Below are 20786 nucleotides of genomic sequence, written 5' to 3'. Positions count from 1 at the left end.
CAAAGCTGTGAGCATCCTTTTATGTATGTTCAAGTTTCTTAGAACTTGCCACCCTCCCATTTCAATAGAGATCTCTCATCTTTTAAAACTCTAATATCAATCCTCAGTTTTTCTTCACTCACACATTTCATTGAGTGTACATTATCCCATAGGGACTTATATTCAATGTAGCACTCAATGTACCTTGCTACTGAAGTTCTTTCTCATATTTTCACCAAGGAAAATTCTAAATCTACTGCCTCACCAACAGCAAGCATCTCTGCCATAAAGATACAGTTTACTATTCTTCTGATCTTTTTAAACTTTCCAAATGAAAGGCAACATTTATCTCCTTTTCCCACGGGAGAAACTACAAACCCTCCATACCCATGCCACAAATAAAAGATCATCCACAAGCATCATAAAGATGTCTGAAAGTTGGCTCTTATATTGACTGGACTATGCCATGTGCAGTCTTAATTGAAGGCAATCCAATTCTGGTAAGACAGATCTTACTGAGAAATACCAAAATCTAGAAGCATTATTTAAGACATATATACATTTATTCAACTACCAAAGCGTTCCCACTGCCTTCACCGCCCTTTCTGGAGGATGAAGAACCACTTCTGTCTTAAGCTGATTTCCCTGTAGAAATGCACAGTTATTACCAATTGACAAAAGACAGGTGGAGGAATAACTAGTGCTGTGGAAGCAGGGAGATTTCTGAGGGACTTGGACAGTCTGGAAGAATAGGCAAAAAAGTGGCAGATGAAATTCAATTATGGGAAATTGTGAGATTAAACACATTGTTCAGAAGAAGAGGTGTAGACTGTTGGGTAAATGAGGAAGGGCTTCAGAAATCTCAAGCACAAAAGGAACTTGGGAGTCCTAGTTCAGGCATTTGTTGCTAACAAATCTAAAAACAAAAATCAAAATTGTATTTCCTGTTGTTGGTGAATCTCTCGATTTTGGTTCCCTCAGTTTTCTTCAAAATCTTGTGCCACTAGTCTTCCCTTAACCTTGTGATCCATCAGATGATACCTTTTCGGTGCACATCCAGCTGTGACAGAGCTGGGTGTCCTCTATCTGCCATGTCGGTGTACACCCCAAATTCTCTTCAGCTCTATAGTTCTTGTTGTCTTGCATCTTTTATTAACTTGTCTTCTAGTTTGTTCATGGACACTAAAACTTCCCCATCAAATGGGCTTCTGTTCCTCGTGGCATTCCTGGTTTGTATTTTTTTCTTGTCTTCATTAAACTACACCTTCTAGCTAGTCTTCGCTCTTTCTGGACTGCTCCTATTTGACCTCCCCCTCCTATTAATAGGATTGCATTCAATGTTAGGTGATCTCTTGCTAGAGACATGTTCGCTCCCATACCCACTGTTCGAGCTGATATCATGTTACTTGCTGGGATGATGCTGCCCCTTTAACAAGTCAGTTTGCCCTTAGGCAGAGGTGTCGATATGTCTGAACTGGTTATTTAATTATAGCTAACAGATACTGCCTAGGCAACAATCAGATGAAAAGGTACTTTTAAGTTTTTTTTTAAATTGTACAATGAAAGGGGAGTGGCCAGTTCTCCTACCTCAGGTTTTTTAAAATTTTGAAGCTGCTGATCAAAAAAAGCTCCTGGGGAAAAAAAAAATCCTGATTCCGCATTCTGGCTGACTCTCTCTCTAACATCTTTCCTGTAAGAATCTGTATTTGATTTTTCTTTTTTTTTTGTCTAGAGTTTGTTTATGGGATGCTGCAGGAAATCAGAAAAGTTCGATCATGTCTTCAAATCATTGTTATTCCAAATTCTGTTTTCCTTTGCATTTCATTCTATAGTCTGTAAATAAATTCTGTTTTGTTTAAAACTGAGTGGTTGGACCAACTGCATCACTCCTGGAATATCCACATTACACCTGCTTTAAAAAAAATAGAAAAAAAAAGTTAGGGTCTGGGCTACATTCTTGACATGTTTTCAGGAGGTCTAGCCAGGTCCATAATACTTTTCTTCCAGCTTTGTACTCCATGCTCCCAAACTATGGACAGCCTAACCTGTTCCTCTCATCCTTAACATTCCACCAGCTTTTATGTTTTCCACTTGTCTTCTCTGCTACACTTACAATAATCACATTTCACCATCAACTAACATCTTATGAATATTTGATTTTGATACCCACCTTTTGGCAGTTGTCATGTATAATTATTTTTTTCTGTCTTCACTAATAATCTTTCTCAGGCCGCTCCATTCCTTAAGCCCCTCTCTCACTTAAAATAAACCATATCTGCCAGATTGAAACTGGTTTCCATTAGCCTTATCTCACATCTTAAGGTTTTCTGAATTCTTTCTGACACGTTGGCTTTAATGAAAGCCTTTCTACCTGAATGCAGTGCAACTAATTGTAGCTCCTTCCCACAATGTGGCTGATCACTTATTAGTGTTTGAAAACTTTTGGATTCCAACCAAAGGCTAACTCATGTGGTCTATATCCTCCTAATATTTGCAACAAATTCTTATGTGCAGCCAATGCTAGTGCAGGCAAAAAAAGTAAAGTTTGGCTTATTTAACAAAATTTTATGAACTATTTGGTCTAGTAATAAGTGATTTCATTTGCATAGCCCATTGCTTAAATGGCTTTCTAAAACTGTATTCATATTTATTACATTCACATTTTGACATATCTGAATTTATCACTGGCAAATTATTATTGAGAAAATTTGCTGGTGGTCCAAGTCTGGTCCTTATGTACATTTCCATTAACTTAACCACAATTATTTTACCTTAATTGTGCAGTATTGTCGAATGACAAAATCTGGTTTGTAAATCTACAAAACGTGAAACGAAAATGGTTTCTGCTTTACTCTATAACTCAATCCATAGCCACTTCCACATCAAAATCTCTTGCCAACAGCAGAGTTACTATAACCAATGATGGTGATCGTTGATATTTCTTAAAAATCTCACATTTGTTACTTATCTCTTCTTTAAGCCAGTTGTACATCTCATCCCTTATTCCTGTATTATTTGTAAAAAAATTTCATCTTAGAGAAGAAGAACAAATTGCCTCAGTAATTTTAACAATTGACTTTTTACCTTCTAAATTTCTACTCTCCATGTCAATAACACTGCTTTAATTTCTTTTATATTCCATTAAAAGGAACACAATAGTGTCCCAACTGCTTATGGTCTACTTCATAACGGTATTTCAACAAGGCTGCTACGCCTGTGTTGAAAACATTTTATTCTTGCTATTTTACAAGGCATAACCACTCTTTTCAAAGATTGCAGTGTGATATCATCCCAAAATCTGACATTGGTGTAACTCTCAATTTCCTGAACTTTGTCCTGATCCTTTTTGCTCACAAATCAGGTAGCTTTTAGCCAGTCTATTCCACACACAGTAGGAGCAAATCTACTGTTCTATACAGCATTATTTTCAGACTTTGTAACCAAACATTCGCTTCTCGTTAACAAACATGGGTTGTGTCAGTCCCTCTGTTCTACCTTCCTTATAAGTATCAAAACAAAATGATTAACACATATTTATCACCTTCCATCACTCTCTAGGTGGGAAAAATCAAGGTAGTGGTGCAATTAAAAATCAGGAATGCTCCAGACATAGGACTGGAGATAAATCAGAGTTGTAGGACTGGAGAATGTAACAGAAGTGGGAAAGAATTAGGATACGGAGGCATTTAAAAACAAGCAAAGGATTTTCAGAATAAAAGCACTGCTTAAATCAGAAGTCAACCAGGACTTGGTGCAAGTCGCAATATGGGTGCAGAGGTTGGGATGAGTTTAGAATTCTGGAGAATGGAAGATGGTGCGCAGCCAGCATGGCATGAAATACTCATCATCTTGTGAGGCTTGACTGAGTGCTTCAGCAGCTTTTGAATTGAGTTGAGGCAAGGGTTGAGTCAGGCAATGCTAGAGAGGTGGAAGGTAGGCAGACTTAGCAATAATGTGGATGTACAATTGATGCTGATCTTGGCACCAAGGCTGAGCACCCATATCTTTTGGCATCAGATAGTCCCCAGAGCCAGAAATGGAGTCAGTTGCTGGGAAAAAGAAGTGATGGTGGAGACTGAAGACAATATATTGGCTTTCACAATATGTAGTTAAGAGAAATTTCTGTGTGTTGAAGTCCGACAACTCAGAAGCAGTTGAGGAATGGAGAAAGGTAATGATATTATAGAAGTGTGGCATCAATATTTACACTGATGCATAGTCTTGCTGTCTTTTAGGACACTGTTGTCATGTGGATAAGAGGGAGACCTTGTTTTTCTAATTTAAGAAGTATCAATCTCTTCCAAAGCTCTACTCAAACTGAAGTTTAAAAAATTTCCAAATAAGAAATGCAAATAGGCTGTGGGGCACAGACTGTAGCTATGACAACTCTGGTTTAGCTTACTAAACATGGCAAGTCTCGAAATAAGGAATTGTAACTGCATTGTTGAAAAACAAATCAAAATGTTCACTACAATGTATATTTTTCAACAATAGGGGGAATGGGTCTGGGTGGGTTACTTTTTGGAGGGTCGGTGTGGACTTGTTGGGCCCAAGGGCCTGTTTCCACACTGTAGGGAATGAAATGAAATCTAAAAAACCTTTAAAAAAAATGAAATGAAATGATATTATCACTGAGGAAAATGGAGAGTTACCTAGCCAGCCAACATAATGGTGTCAAATCAACACAAACATACAATGAATCCAAATCATGTTTACATTACAAATAATTCAACAGTCAAGCACTGCAGACTCAAGAATAACTCCCAGTCAACTATTCTGATTGCATGATTAGCTGTTGACTTTTAAATATTTATTCTTAAAGTGGAAGAGAAACAGAATGAATACAGAACCAATGCAATAGCTTCATTTTTCAAAAATGATGTATTAATATGTGCTTTATTGTTTTCACAATTTATCAACTTACCTGAAAAATACAGTGTTCAGTGGATTGATCTGATATTCAATATCTAGAAAAGGAAATCAGTGATTCCTACTTCTTGAAAACTTATGGTAATCATGCGTATTACAACAAAGGAAAAACCTTTCACAGTAGGATTCCATGTGATGCTGTCGAAAACAAGATAATAGATAGTACAGCCAGCCTTAGCTCAAGCTTAGACCTGTGAGCCTTACTTCGGTTGTGGGTAAAATTTTGGAAAGGGTTATAAGAGATAGGATTTATCGTTTGGAGAGAAATAAGTTGATTAGGGATAGTCAACACGGTTTTGGCAAGGGTAGGTTGTGCTCACAAACCTTATTGAGTTCTTTGAGAAGATGACCAAACAAATGGATGAGGGTGAAGCACTTGATTTGCTGTTTGATAAGGTTCCCCACAGTAGGCTATTGCACAAAAAATAGAGGCAAGGGATTGAGGGTGATTTAGCTGTTTGGATCAGAAATTGGCTAGCTGAAAGAAAATGGTGTGGTTGATGGGAAATATTCATCCTGGAGTTCAGTTACTAGTGAGGTACTGCAAGGATCGGTTTTGGGTCCACTATTGTTTCTCATTTTATATAAAAATGACCTGGATGAAGGTCTAGAAGGATGGGTTAGTAAATTTGCAGATGACACTAAGGTCAGTAGAGTTGTGAATAGTGACGAAGGATGTTGTAGGTTACAGAGAGACATAGATAAGCTGCAGAGCTGGGCTAAGTGGTGGCAAATGGAGTTTAATGTGGAAAAGTATGAAGTAATTCACTTTAGTATGAGTAACAGGAATGCAGAGTACTGGGCTCATGGTAAGATGCTTGGTAGTGTAGATGAACAAAGAGATCTGTGTCCAGGTACATAGATCCTTGAAAGTTGCCAACCAGGTTGATAGTTTTAAGAAGGTATATGGTGTGTTAGTTTTTACTGGTAGAGGGATTGAGTTTCAAAACCATGAGATCATGCTGTTGCTGTACAAAACTTTGGTGCGGCCACGTTTAGAGAATTGCTTACAGTTCTGGTCACTGCATTATAGGAAAGATGTGGAAGGTTCAGAGGAGATTTGACTAGGATATTGCCTAGTATGGAGGGAAAGTCTTACGAGCAAAGGCTGAGGGACATGAGGCTGTTTTCGTTAGAGAGAAGAAGGTTGAGAGGCGACTTAATTGAGACATAAGTTTATCAGAGGGTTAGATAGGTTGGACAGTGAGAGCTTTTTCCAAGGATGGCGATGGCTAGCACGAGGGGACATTGCTTTAAGTTGAGAGGTGATAGACATAGGACAGATGAGAGAGGTAGTTTCTTTACTCAGAGAGTAGTAGGGGCATGGAACACACTGCCTGCATCAGCAGTAGACTTGCCAACTTTAAGGGCATTTAAATGGTCATTGGATAGACCTATGGATGAGAATGGAATAGCGTAGGTTAGATGGGCTTCCGACTGGTTCCACAGATTGGTGAAACATCAAGGGCCTTAGGGCCTGTTCCAAGTGACTACAGAATTTAGACACTTGTACGTGTGTTCATGTTGATTTGATGCCATTATGCCATCTAGCTTGGTAGCTCTCAATGGTTTGCCGAAGGACTGTTTTCAGATTACACATTAAACCAAGATCATATCCACCCTTTCAGGTGGGCATCCAAAATGACCATGCAGTTTATGGAAAACAATATGCATATTCTCCCAGGGTGTAACGTACGCCCAAGTGGAAAAGAGCTTTGGAAGCAGGTGAGATGCTTAATCAGGTTAGAGTGTTTTGGGGTTGAGTGAGACTCTGAAGTCTAAAGCTTGAAGATCTCAATCAAGATCCTTAAGTAGACAATTAATGCCCACTTAAGGGACTCCTCACGTCACATCTAGTATTCAGAAGTTGGTGGAGCATATGCCTCTTGGAAAGCCTGAAAGATAAGCCCTATAGAGTTTGTTAACAGACTGTTGGATTGGAAGAGACACATTTTCTTCACTCAAAGACAGTCAATGCATGGCAGTTATTTAAAACTGAGAAGGGGCACCACCATGAGCTACCCTTTGCCCTTCTAACCACCAACATTCTGGTGCCAAAGAAAGTCATGCAGCATGCCTCAATGACTACAACCTGGTGGCTCTGACCTGGATAATTATGAAGTAATTTGAAAGGTTAGTCATAGCTCACATCAATCCCAGCCTACCAAATTGCCTGGATTCTTCACAATTCACCTACAGCAATATCCTTGTAAATCTTTTCTGCACCCTCAAGTTTAACAACATCCTTCCTATAGAAGGGCGACCAGAACTGTACACAGAAAAATGGCCTCACCAATGCCATGTACAGCTGCAACATATCCCAACTCCTAAACTCATCATTCTGACCAATGAAGGCAAACGTGTCAAACGTCTTCTTCACCATCTTGTCTACCTGAAACTCCACTTTCAAGGAACTATGCACCTAGGTCTCTGTTTGGCAACACTCCCCAGGGCCCTACCAGTAGCTGTGCAAGTCCAAACCAGTTTTGCCTTCCCAAAATACCTCACATTTACCTAAATTAAACTCCATCTTCCACTTCTGGCCCATTGGCCCATCTGATCATGGTCCTGTTGTACTCTGAGATAATCTTCTTCACTGTCCCTTATACGACCTATTTTGATGTCATCTGCAAACTTACTAAACATGTCTCCTATATTCACATCCAAATCATTCATATAAACCCTGTACAGATCCTTTTAGCACACCACTGGTCACAGGTTTCCAGTCCGAAAAGCAACCCTCTCTCTTTTAAATATAAGATGCAACCAAAATGCCAACCCCTGCCCCTCCGTCAGACACTCAGGAGGGGGACAGTACTGGGTTAAGTACAGATATAAGCTCGCTCTATTTCCTTAAAACAGAAAAGAGAAAGTTGCCCTAATTCTTGACCTGAAATAAAGTTCCAGTGATTCTGGAAAAATAAAAGAAAAAACAAATAAACAAGCAAAAGGTTTTCCTCAACTTCCATCAACCACTATTGCGGTATGGACAATAAGGGGTTGAAATGTGAAATAAACATTTCTTGACTTAATTAAACACAAAGGAAACCAAAAATCAAACCCCTTCAGCTCCATCCTCATCAAACATTCCGAGGACTGGGTCAGCAATGGTCTAATAGTCAGAGGTAAATGGTCCTCTACCAATTGCAAATGAAAGCAAAGTTCCCTTTACACTGACCTCAAACACCTCTGGGACAAGGACAAACATTTGGTTAAAATAAAAGCCCATCTTGGTTCTTTCATGGGGTCCAAAGTCAATACAAAAAAGGTAAATTAAAACCGCCCTCTTCCTGCGGAAACAAAAAACCATTTCAAAATAACATTACCCAGGTTAATGCACTCCAGCCCCTGCAGTGCACAGTGGTCACAAAAGGCCTCCATCTTACCGATGAACACCATGTACTCCTGCTCCAGAAAGCAGTCATAACCGCAAAAGAGGGGCAGATAGTCAGAACAGTCAAGCCATTCTTTGGCTCAGTGCCTGGACCGGTTAATGGCCATCTTGACCAGATTCACAGGCGAAGCCACAAGACAAAACATAGACTTCCCCACTCCTCCCTGTGCCATGTGCCCGTCTGGAATGTGGGGCTGAAGTGCAAGCAAAATTTCAACAGCAGCACCTTTTAAAAGAAAACTAAAAAGAAAAAAGTGGCTACAAACGGATTCATGCAACATAAATGTGAAACAGTTTTCTCCAGGCCACAGAATGTGCACATAGTCTGGTACTGGTAAATTTCCTCAGTCGGAAGTTGCATGGGACAGACGCATACAGCACTTTCCACCCCAGATCCCCAATGTAACAGGGGAATACCTCTTTGGAGACAGTGTTGAATAATCTAACACTATTGTAAAGCTGTTTGAGATAGCTTATCTGCCTGCTGGAAAACAGGACTTCTCCCTTGGCTCTCACCTGTCGCTGACAGTAGGACTCCTTCAGCTTTCTTAGTTGCGTGGTCATTTTCACTTTGAAATGGATCTCACTGTTGTCCTGCAAAAAAAAAGTGTTTATTTTGTAGTCCCTAGTTTCCATTTGTTGTGCAACCGCAGAACTAAATAAGACAAAGATATTCAATGACAATGACACTGACCTGGCCTATAACTTTTAATTTAATGTATTCACCATCCTTCTTTTCTCCTGTTTGGCTGGAAGGCTTTGCCTCCTATTCACAATACAAAAAAAGGAGAATTTTGGTCAGAACAATTTTATTTTCAAAATCACTTTGTACAGCATCCTGTTGCCTAGGTCAGTGATCAGCTCAATTGTCCCTTTAGTGTTGGCAATGTATCACAATGCCATTTGCGTTTCAAATACACAAGAAACATGAAAGAAATCATACCTGAGTTTTTTAACAAAAAAATTTTAGGAAACAATATAGCAAAAATGTTACATACGAGCAGGTAAAGTTGAATGGCTAGATGCAACTGGCACTCACTTAGCTAGTGCTTGCTGCAATCACAAAATGCTGTTTCGTAGCAGACATAAAACGTTACTTTATTCTTACTAAAGGAGCATGCAAACATGTCCTAGTGTAGCAGCCCAAGGTACCACTAATGCTAGCACATGTGATATTTTCCCATTGGAGTAGTATATTAACATGGTTTAATATAACTAAACAAAATGTTATTTATTAATGCTATAAACTGAAAAAGCTAGCAATGAATAATTTAGAAATACTCAAATTTAAATTTGGATTTTTTCTAGCATGTATGCCTGGGTTTCTTTAGAAATATATCCACAGTGCAGCATTTACATTATTCTATATTCTAAAGTGACACCATGAAAGAAAAGACAAATGGTTTTGCTATCTCAAAATGAAACGGGGCTTCAAGTGAAACATAGCAAGCAAGTGCCTACCATGCCTGAATCATTTACCTCGAAATCAAAGATTATTTCCTCAGCACATAATGCAAAAAGCCACCATTATTCGAAAATTTAAATATTATGTGTGACAAAAGACTACCAGTTTACTGTATTACAGTACATACTTGGTCAATTATAAAGATAGAAAACACCTCAGGCCAACTGACTTATAGCCAAGCAAACTACTGAACTAGCAAGAAAATGTAACAATTAAAACACAAACAGCATAGCAGCTATAAAATTATGGTTGTACCATGTTTCTACATTTATTTAGTTAACAGTAACACTTAATCTAATGTTCATACTTAAATCTTGTGTTCTGATTACCCATTCTTTGCAGATGTGGAATTGGTCACAGTTTAATACGATGGTGATGTCAGTCACAATTCCTTCAAGCATTACACACTCACTGTCTTTGTGAAAGCCACTTTCTTTATTATGGAGCTCTCTGCAGGGGAGAATGAGAGATAGGCACACAGAGCAAGCTGGTGACAAGCCAAGAGAAAGAAAGAAAGAATAGGGATAACAAGAGGGGACCCTAGAAAAAGTGAACATTCTTGCATGTTTCCAGATTGAGGTAACTGAAACATGATAAGGAGAAACAGAACTTAGTAGAGAAATAGCTATTATGGGGAAAACAGCAAAATCAAAAGACAATTAGGGAGATTAAGAAACAAATAAAACACAGCAAACTGGACTCAGCTCCCATATAAATAATGTTTTTGCTGTTAGAAAGCTACTTTTAGATGATCACTCATTGTGTTTTACAACATTTTCCAAAACTAAATCCTAGTTACTTGAATTTCTTAGCTTATCAATTAAAACCAGCTTCATCACCACCTGCAAATTGAAAATATTAAATGTATATTTCAATAAAAAAGGATGGTTACGACCGAGAACCACATTAATACTCAGACAACACCCCTATGGCACCAGCAGGAGCCGTGTGGTTTATATATAAAGGACTGTGCTTTCTAAAGGGCTAGCAAGTTGATGGTCACTTGAACCACGTTTTCAAAACCAACAGTGAAAGAATAATTGTTTCTTCAAAAGGGCTCACCCTATTATGTACTTGCAGAATATGGTGTTTAAACTCATTTTAAAAAAAGGTTAATGTTTCAAGTATGGCCCTATGTTAGAAAAGTGGCCTGCTCATTTTATTGATCCTTGATTATTTGTTGATTCAAGTTAGGCACTAGGATGGGGAAAAGCTTGAGCAAATGCAATCTTTTAATTCCGCTTCACTACCTTCTGTTTCAGGGTTATTCCTATGAGATTGAAAGTGACAGAAGCCATGAGGAAATAAGTAAACTCAACTGAATTAGAGTCATAGAGATGCACAGCACGGAAACAGACCTTTCGGTCCAACTCATCCATGCTGGCTCGATATCCCAACCCAATCTTGTCCCACCTGCCAGCACTTGGCCCATATTCCTCCAAACCCTTCCTATTCATATACCCATCCAGATGCCTCTTAAATGTTGCAATTGTACCAGCCTTCACCACATCCATACTCATTCCAGCTCATTCCATACACATATCACCCTCTGCGTGGGTCTCTTTTATATCTTGCCACTCTCACCATAAACCTATGCCCGCTAGTTCAGGACTCCCTCACCCCAAGGAAGAGACTTTGTCTAATTATCCTATCCATGCCCCTCATGATTTTATAAACCTCTGTAAGGTCACCCCTCAGCCTCCGACACTCCAGCGAGTTTGAGGGACATGATTTCACACGCACAAAGTCATGTTGACTATCCGTAATCAGTCCTTGCCTTTCCAAATACATGTACATCCTGTCCCTCAGGATTCCCTCCAATACAGAGGTCAGGCTCATTGGTCTATAACTCCCTGGCTTGTCCTTACCACCTTTCTTAAACAGGTTTTATTCACTTTGATGCATTTCAAGATATCCAACGCTTCCTCCTGTGATATGGACATTTTTCCAATATGTCACCATCTATTTCCCTATGTTCTATACCTTCCATGTCCTTTTCCACAGTAAATACGGATGTAAAATACTTGTTTAGTATCTTTCCCATCTTCTGCGGCTCCACACAAAAGCCACCTTGCTGATCTTTGAGGGGCCCTATTCTCGCCCTAGTTACCCTTTTGTCCTTAAATGTATTGTAAAAGCCTTTGGATTCTCCTTAATTCTATTTGCCAAAGCTATTTCATGTTTGCTTTTGCTCTCCTGATTTCTCTCTTAAGTATACCCCTATTGCCTTTATACTCTAAGGATTCACTCCATCTGTCCTGTCTATACCGGACATGTGCTTCCTTCTTTTTCTTCACCAAACCCTCAATTTCTTTAGTCATCCAGCATTCCCTACACCTACCAGCCTTTCCTTTCACCCTAACAGGAATATACTTTCTCTGGACTCTCGTTATCTCATTTCTGAAGGCTTCCCATTGTCCAGCTATCCCTTTACCTGCGAACAGCTGTGCCCAATCTGCTTTTGGAAGTTCTTGCCTAATATTGTCAAAATTGGCCTTTCTCCAATTTAGAACGTCAACTTTTAGATCTGGTCTATTCTTTTCCACCACTATTTTAAAACTAATAGAATTATGGTTGCTGGCCCCAAAGTGCTCCTGCACTGATCTATCAGTCACCTGCCCTGCCTTATTTCCCAAGAGTAGGTCAAGCTTTGTATCTTCTCTAATAGGTACATCCACATATTGAATCAGAAAGTTTTCTTGTAAACACTTAACAAATTCCTCTCCATCTAAACCCTAAACACTGTGGCAGTCCCAGTCTAAATGTTTGTAAAGTTAAAATCCCCAACCATAACCACTATTATTCTTGCAAATAACTGAGATCTCCTTACAATTTTTTTCCTCAATTTCCCTCTGACTCATAGGGGGTCTATGCAATCTAAAGATAATTCTGGGTCAACTATACTGCCATTTTAGATTTCTTGCTTTGGCAAAATAAAGTATGCGTGAATCCTGGAATACAAATACTCTGCATTATTTACTGAAATATGCAATATTTTTGAGTGACAATCTAAAAACAAAATATTAATAGACGCCAGACATGTTTGAAACTTGTGACTTGTGGATACAGTTAATAATCAAAACAGAGACTGGATCAAAACAAAATTATGTTACAGGTGGTTGTTGTGTGATGTACACATTGTTAGAACCAATACTTGTCTTTTTCATTTCTCACTCCACACCATGTTCCATTTAACATGTCAATAACAAATAGTATGCATTCATCTGCAACAAACCAATTTTCTCAAATTATGCAAGTATATACGAGAGATTATACAGATCACTCTAGATGACTCTTTAGCATTAGCTTGCTGTCTCTCCATGGATGCTATCTGACCCACTGCGATCTCCAGCAAATGTTGTTTTCAGTAGATTCCGCCATCTGCAGTAATTTGCTCCTGCTATGACCTTCCTACTAGCAAAGACAGCCAGACTGAGTAATGAAGAACACTACCAATTCAATTACGTGATTAAAATACAAAGAAAATTCAAGTATACCTACGAAAGAAAATTTGTTTGAATTTGAACATTAAAAATGGGGCAGGAGTGGGCAATGTACTCGTATGGAAACTGCATTCAGTTTCAATACAAGTGTGAGAGAACTTTCAGAATTGAAAAAGGTAGTGGCTCAAGTTCAAGAAGTTAAAGGTGGAGAGCCTCTGTTGGGAGCTCTTTTGGGAAAAGAGGAAGATCTTTTGTGAAAATTTTTCCTGCTTTTTGAACAATTACTCTGAGATTGGTGGAAAAAAATTGGATATAGGTTTTCATATTTTATCTAGTATTTTGTTATCATACATTTCCTTGGTAATTCTATTTAATTGCAAAATTAGGAGGAATGTTTTTTTTTTAAAATTGGTATTTATCTACATTCAAAAAAAATATACTTAAGCAATATAAGCTTCTTCAAAATAAAATTTGCCTCCTCCATCCACTACTCATTTGTGAAATGACAAAGATTTTACTTGCTCTCAATAATTTTCCAACAACACTCCTCTGTTAATGATTAAAAACAAGTGACAGAAGCCAAGGGTGACATCTTTTAGGGGACTTTTCTCTGCTTACTTAACATAATCTCCTGTCGTGTGACAAGGTTTGAGCATCATAGATAGTACATCTTGTCCAGGACTTTAAAAGCAAACATACATAGAAGAATGCAAATAAAGATCATTATTCCAGAACTATTAAAGTGCAGAGCTTCTGTATCACAAACATAATTACCCTGCATGATCTGTGGTTCGGTGTTCAACGACAGAAATTTAAAAGTAGAAGCAAGAACATATTAAAGTGGAGGAAACTGGTCTGTTGTTATTAGACAAGATTACCTTCCTAGAGCCATAAGTATTAATTCTTCTATTTGTGGAACAGATTTTTGATGTTATTTTCCTTGTGGCAAAATCTCAACTGAGCCAAGGGCAACCTGACTTTATTAATGTTAAGTCATGTTTGGTTAATCCAGTTGATTTTTAAAAAGCACAAACAAAAACTAGGGAGTGTGTATGGATGTCATCTAGATATTTTCTACTTCACCTGTTCACAGCACTGGGCCTTGAATCTGGGCTGCCTCTGGTGCTTCAATACTTCTGTGGATGGCATCTATATTGGCTTGCAGATGGCATACAATAAAGTTCTACACAAAAGAGTAATGGCATAAAAGACATTAAGATAGCCTTTTGACTGTGTAAATGTTTGGGAGGCCAGAAAGTGGGTATAAAGGGCAAGTGCTTAGATTGAATGTTATTTTCTTCATATATATTATTGCCTTAGAGGAAGGTAAAGGGTTGAGTACGCAATTTTACAGTATTAAGACAGTAAATAATACAGGTGGAGGCAATGGTGTAACAATATCATCGGGCTAACAATCCAAATCCCCAGGGTGTCATGGGGACAGATACAAATACCACGACGACGAAATAGGAATTCATAAAAGATAAACCTAAACCTAATGGCAACCACTTAACCACTCAGGATTGTCAAAAAAATCCATCTTTATCACTAACATATTTTAGGTAAGGAATTCTGCAATGCTTATCTGGTCTGGCTTACATGTGACTCCAGACCGAAATGCAGATGTCAAAAAGATTAGGGAGCCCAAGACACAAATCATTTAAAGTGCAAAGACATTTACCAAGAGTAGTCAACTGGAATAAATGTAATGTTGGCCTATCAGAGATGGTTGGAAAAGAAATGGGAGGAAGTGATGCTTCAGCTATCTAGAATCGGAGTCAAATACAATTGAGTACTGCATTCAGTTTAGGACATTGCCATCTCAGTAAGATACAGGTGTAACATAGATACCCAAGAGCAATACTAATATTTACAGTATCCAAATTGCCTTCACAATTTAGCAAAGTTGGAAATATTGTCTTTACTGTCTAAAATTTCTCACCTGAAGAATAACCTGAACCTAAGGCTTTTAAAGTGTTAAACTGATTTGACAGTTTCAAATGCATCAACCCTATTCCTTCCAGAGGTAGAATCAAGAACAACAGTATATAACCTCAGAATAAGATTAAAAATCACACATCAGGTTACAGTCCAATGGGTTTATTTGGAATAGTGGCTTTTGAAGTGCTGTTCTTTCATCAGATAGCTAGTGGGGCAGCATCAGAGGACACAATTTATAGCAAAAGATCACAGAGGGTGGTACATGTATGGAATGAGCTGCCAGAGGAAGTGGTGGAGGCTGGTACAATTGCAACATTTAAGAGGCATTTGGATGGGTATATGAATAGGAAGGGTTTGGAGGGATATGGGTCAGGTGCTGGCAGGTGGGACTAGATTGGGTTGGGATATCTGGTCGGCATGGACGGGTTGGACCGAAGGGTCTGTTTCCATGCTGTACATTTCTATGACTCATTTAAATGATGCGATATATTGAACAAACCTAAATTGCTGTTAAGTCTTTCAACTTTTACAATGGGTTGCAGGTTTCGATTGTTAAGACAGTTCGGTGAACCTTTCTGCTAATTAAACCAAATACCCAGTAAAGCTCACTTTGTCTCGTAATCTGTTAAAGTATGAGTAACAGAGAATTCCCAAATTCTGCTATGCAAGGAAAGATATTAATTTATTCTTGAACTCTAAAAAAGTGAACATTAAACAACATTTATTCACAATTCTTAGCCGCCCCTTTCTCTTAAATGCTTGTTATCTGCCCCCAACTCTATAACATACTGTGCCAATAAAAACCTATAGTAAAATCATAATCAGCTTAATTTCAAAAGCACACAACAGCTATCGTCTCCGGTGTCTTTTTCTTTTCGGGTGAAGATCTCCCTGGGTCATCTTCTGTCTTTTACTGCAAAAGATGTTTCACATAAAAGAAGGTACCTTTGATAGAAAGTGTTTTGAATGGCAGTCTTTCTTGATGGCAGTTACTCTCGGTCTGACTTTCAAAATGCCTGCTTTTATTAAAATACTCTAAACAAACATCGGATTAGTTCGTGGTTGGCAAAAACAATAAATTCAAACTCGATTGGGTTTTAGTATCCTGGATCATAATTTAAACTGATTGACAACAATTTAAATTTAGCCAAAATAGCAATCACCTCAGGTACCTATTTCACAGCTAAATGTTAAATATTTTCAATTTGCCAGTACACGATGGGACTCCTAGCTCGTCATATGACAGGTGCTTGTAAGCTCTCGGTGTAAAACGGCATACACTCTCTCTTAAAAAGGTACAGTACACACCTTCAACTTCATAACACGATTCATTAATATGCAAGTACCAGAACTTCTTTCAAATCACATTCCTGTGATAACTTAAGGTTTTATTTTAAAAAAAAGGTGACATCTCAACTCAGACAATGCATTAAAACTGTGAGGTTAAAGTCTGTCTCCATCCCTACCTTGAGACAGAGTGGTTCTATTTCCAAAGTAGGAGTTTATAAAATGTCACATGGATTGGCTGCCTATACATTGTGTGCTTTTTGAACAAAATATAAACGTATCTGCTAAATGCAAATTCACCCCATAGACTTACATACATGTGTATGTGCATGAAACAGCCAGCCAGAGCAAGTGTTTGTGCATGCATGGGAGAGTGTGTGAGTGTGTATGTGCGCACGTGTTTAGGCTTGATAGTGTGTGAAGAGCCACACTCTTCAGGAAAGAAATCAGACTTTTCACAAAAATGTAGTAGAAATCTGGAACTTCATATCCCAAAACGCTGCAGCAAAGCTGTAAGACAACTGGAGTTTTCAAGAATTCGAACAATCTTTTTTGTTAAAATATGGGTATCAAGTTAATGGGAGTTATGACAGGCAAAGTTGAGATTTGAATCAGTCACAATCTAGCCGAATAGTAGAGTAGGCTTGAACAGCTTATGCTATTGCAAAAAACAAAGGGCAGTATGACTACAGCATGACTAAATTCCCAAAGAAAAAGGTGTCTAGCCTTTTCTTTTGATTAAAATGATTTTTTTTTTAAATCATGCTTTCCATTAAAGGTTCAAGATAAATTAACATAAACACCACATAAAGAATTAAATAAGTCCTAATAGATTGTGGCCCTGATACTTATCCAGTACTGCAATAAGACTGTAATAACTCAGTAAGCTGTGCACTTAGTGTAGTGCTGTATTGGATAGTGGCACATGTCAGAGTATTTACATTCTAACTCCCAAAAATGCTTTCATCACAGCAAAAGTAAATTTGCTTAAAAAGCTCAATACAAACAGAAATCTCTAAAGTAATACAATGTTGATTCACTAATTGAAGGTCCTTCTGGCTAATAAACAGTCAAATGTTATTTCTTCTGCTCCAAAAAAATCAAACATTTTCTGGATTAAGTTGAAGGAAACCACCAAAGCTCCACTCTTAATCACGACCAGTGAGCCACTGTTACAGGTATATGCATGCTGTAAACATGTACATCACATGCAATACAACCATAGATCCCACGTGGAGTTACCCGTGTTGTATCATAGGATACAGTGGAAATCGACTGACCTAATTGCTGGTATGCAGCTATATTTTCACCCAAGGCTCTTAATGGAGAAAAACCACATTACAGAAATGGCTGATTTCAGGACTTGTGTCTGTGCATATCATTATTATAAATATCTATCTCCACATTTGTACTGGAAACTGCCCATGAAAGATTGCCATGTTGTAAATGTACTTTCTGGTCACTACATTTCCATTTTGGCTTTCAGTGCCCTTTCCAACACTTTAATAAAATTCAAGCTTTGGTTGCTCAAATAGCCACAAATTTTGTTACTTAAATCAGAAACAACTTAAAAGCCAATCAAAATGAGATCAGAATTTATGAAATGTGTAACAGAGATTCAAATGACTGGATTTTCAGACTCACTATGAAACTACAGAATAGATTCTATTGAATATAATAAAAAAAGAGCTTTCCAATGTTATCACTTCTATTTAATCCTCAAGAGCAGAATATGCAAATTATAAACCCCTGTTGAAACCTCTCAGAAATGGGCTTTGTAACTAATTTTACACTGTACCTGGTACTGTTAAAAGTCTGGATGAGAAATTGCCTTATACAATGTTTTCATGCAAAAAAAACAAACAAACAGTGGTCAGGATTGATATTGCAAAATTTTTAAAAAGTACCTTCATCTTCTGTAAGGCTCTGTAGGCTTATAACTTCACTTTGAAGGAAAATTGTATGGTCTGTTTCTCCACGATTAACCAACCAGAAATTAACACATTACATAAATTGTGAAAGTGCACAAAAATAAGTTTGTTTTTGGAAAAAGGAAAATACTGCTTTAAAGGAAGAAACCTGTGCAAAAAGATGGTTGCAGTTTTTAAAAAAAAGTGTTTTAGAAGTACAGAGTTTAAGCAATCGCTAAAATGAAACCAGAAGTTTAAGCTTTTTGTCTTGCAGTCATCAGAGCTAGGATGCAAGAAATGGACTTGAACTGGAAAAAACATTTTATATGGAATGAGAAAAAAGCAGCTACTTGGTTGGGCTACAAATGTTCTTGCTGCATCTCCATGCCAGTTAACTGTCAATCTTAATTCTCAGGCACGGCAAGTAGATTCTAATCTGTGAGCATTGCCTTGGCAATGTAACAAGGTTTGGCTGTCTCCATAGATTTTTTTTGATTAAGGTGCAATGAAGGTATAAATGTCAGTCTCTATAAAACAAGATTTGGAGATGCTGGTGTTGGACTGGGGCGTACAAAGTTAAAAATCACACATCACCAGGTTATAGTCCAACAGGTTTAACTGGAAGCACACTAGCTTTCGGAGGGTCGCTCCTTCATCAGCTGGTGAAGAGACCACCTGATGAAGGAGCGACGCTACGAAAGCTAGTGCTTCCAATTAAACCTGTTGGACTATATCCTGGTGTTGTGTGATTTTTAACTCTATATTACAAGATACTGAGTATTTATGTACATAGCTTCTAGCATTCATGAGTATTCACTTGATGATCTTGAAACCAGTTTAAGTGCAACTCTTAGCATAGTCTGGATTAAACAACATATAACTTTCAATGGCAGAATCACATCTAATGTTGGATATACTTTTCTGATGCTTGGAAGCACAGGCTGGTTGAGTGACATACTGCAAGTCACAAATGGTCAATGGGATGCTTGATATAGTCCGCCAGTCATATGACCCACACGTAATAGCACAATCATTTTACATTATTCATTTATATGGTACGCAAACCATCTTTCTGGCTTGTCAGCAACATGATTTAATGAAAGTAGCACAGAGAGAGAGAGAGACATCCAACTTCAAATATTGCTCAAATTTTTGAGACAACTTCGCTTTCCAGAGGAATCTGAGGTAAACTGGTTTCTTGCATCATAAGTGGGCGGCACGGTGGCACAGTGGTTAGCACTGCTGCCTCGCAGCGCCAGAGACCCGGGTTCAATTCCCGCCTCAGGTGACTGACTGTGTGGAGTTTGCACATTCTCCCCGGGTTTCCTCCGGGTGCTCCAGTTTCCTCCCACACTCCAAAGATGTGCAAGTCAGGTGAATTGGCCATGCTAAATTGCCCGTAGTGTTAGGTAAAGGGGTAAATGTAGGGGTATGGGTGGGTTACGCTTCGGCGGGTCGGTGTGGACTTGTTGGGCCGAAGGGCCTGTTTCCACACTGTAAGTAATCTAATCTAATCTAATCTAAAGTGCAAGATGAAAAGTTTCAATTTCTGCTCTCTATTTAGCAATGTATAAATCATGTTCATTGGAGCATAGTGTGCGTTGTAAGCAATATTGTATTTCCATAGAACATTGAGAGCAAAAACAGTCAGCATGGAGCCAATGAGTTTGACAACAATATTTTGATTGGCTCCTTGACTAGGTGACTACGGCTATGTGGGATCAATGCAGCAGAGAATCACCGAGCATGAAAAGAGAAAACACAAAGAATCTCTCTCCTGTTTGAAGGCACCAAAATGTCTCCAGTAACAGCTAGCCATTTTCCAATCACTTTTCTCAGTAAAAATCTGATTGAAAGAGGAATAAAATGCCCTTAACTGAAGTGAAAGAACAACTTCTTAAAAAACAAATGAAATAAAGAACCAACATAAAACAATGTTGCAATCAGTAGCAAAGAACTAAAAGGAATTCAACACAAGAGAGAGAAAGAAACTCATCAAATCTTGTAATCTAGACTGGTGCTATTGAACTGTTTCTCCTAAAATTTCTTTTCTCTTTTTCACACTTAATATTCAGGTCACATCTATGTGTTTGTGAAGGGGATAAAGTTTAAGAAAGAATAGAGTTTAAGTTGCATAGTTATAAGTTAAAAAATATGAATTGCTAATTGCCATTGATCAAGGACATTTTGTTTGAAATAATCAGCTATTTGCTTGTTAAATACAGAAGCCTAGTGAGCACAGTTGCTTCTAACCTACACCACTCTGACATTCTTCACCACCGATTAGTATGGTGACATATTGGTTTTGGGAACAGAAATCAATGCCGTGCACGGACCTAGAAATCCGACCAGCAAAACAAAATTACAGCAAACATAGTTGGTGAGTACAATCTTTTAACTGGAGTGTATCAGTCAGGTAAACTGGGGACTTTGGATTG

At 38.2% G+C, this 20786-nt stretch overlaps 1 protein-coding gene across 3 annotated transcripts in view; it reads right to left on the bottom strand.

Annotated features, from left to right (window-relative positions):
* The window catches only part of sumo1 (small ubiquitin like modifier 1), a 38412-nt gene that overhangs the window by 16081 nt on the left and 1545 nt on the right, over positions 1-20786 (bottom strand). Inside the window, exons 1-3 of one of the 3 annotated variants that reach the window (XM_043675223.1) lie at positions 10097-10210; positions 8997-9068; positions 8819-8896 (exon numbers count right to left, since the gene is read on the bottom strand). In XM_043675223.1, coding sequence (XP_043531158.1) covers positions 8819-8896; positions 8997-9068; positions 10097-10168 — 222 coding nt within the window. In that variant the 5' untranslated portion in view covers positions 10169-10210. Of the gene's footprint in view, positions 1-8818; positions 8897-8996; positions 9069-10096; positions 10211-20786 lie in introns of those variants that run through there. The other 2 variants (XM_043675222.1, XM_043675224.1) reach the window with 2 other exon arrangements.

The sequence above is a fragment of the Chiloscyllium plagiosum genome, chromosome 33 (assembly GCF_004010195.1).
Source record: "Chiloscyllium plagiosum isolate BGI_BamShark_2017 chromosome 33, ASM401019v2, whole genome shotgun sequence".
NCBI classification, from domain to species: Eukaryota; Metazoa; Chordata; class Chondrichthyes; order Orectolobiformes; family Hemiscylliidae; genus Chiloscyllium; species Chiloscyllium plagiosum.
The sequence above is the reverse complement of the archived record's forward strand: the minus strand, read 5'-3'. Positions and strand labels throughout refer to the sequence as shown.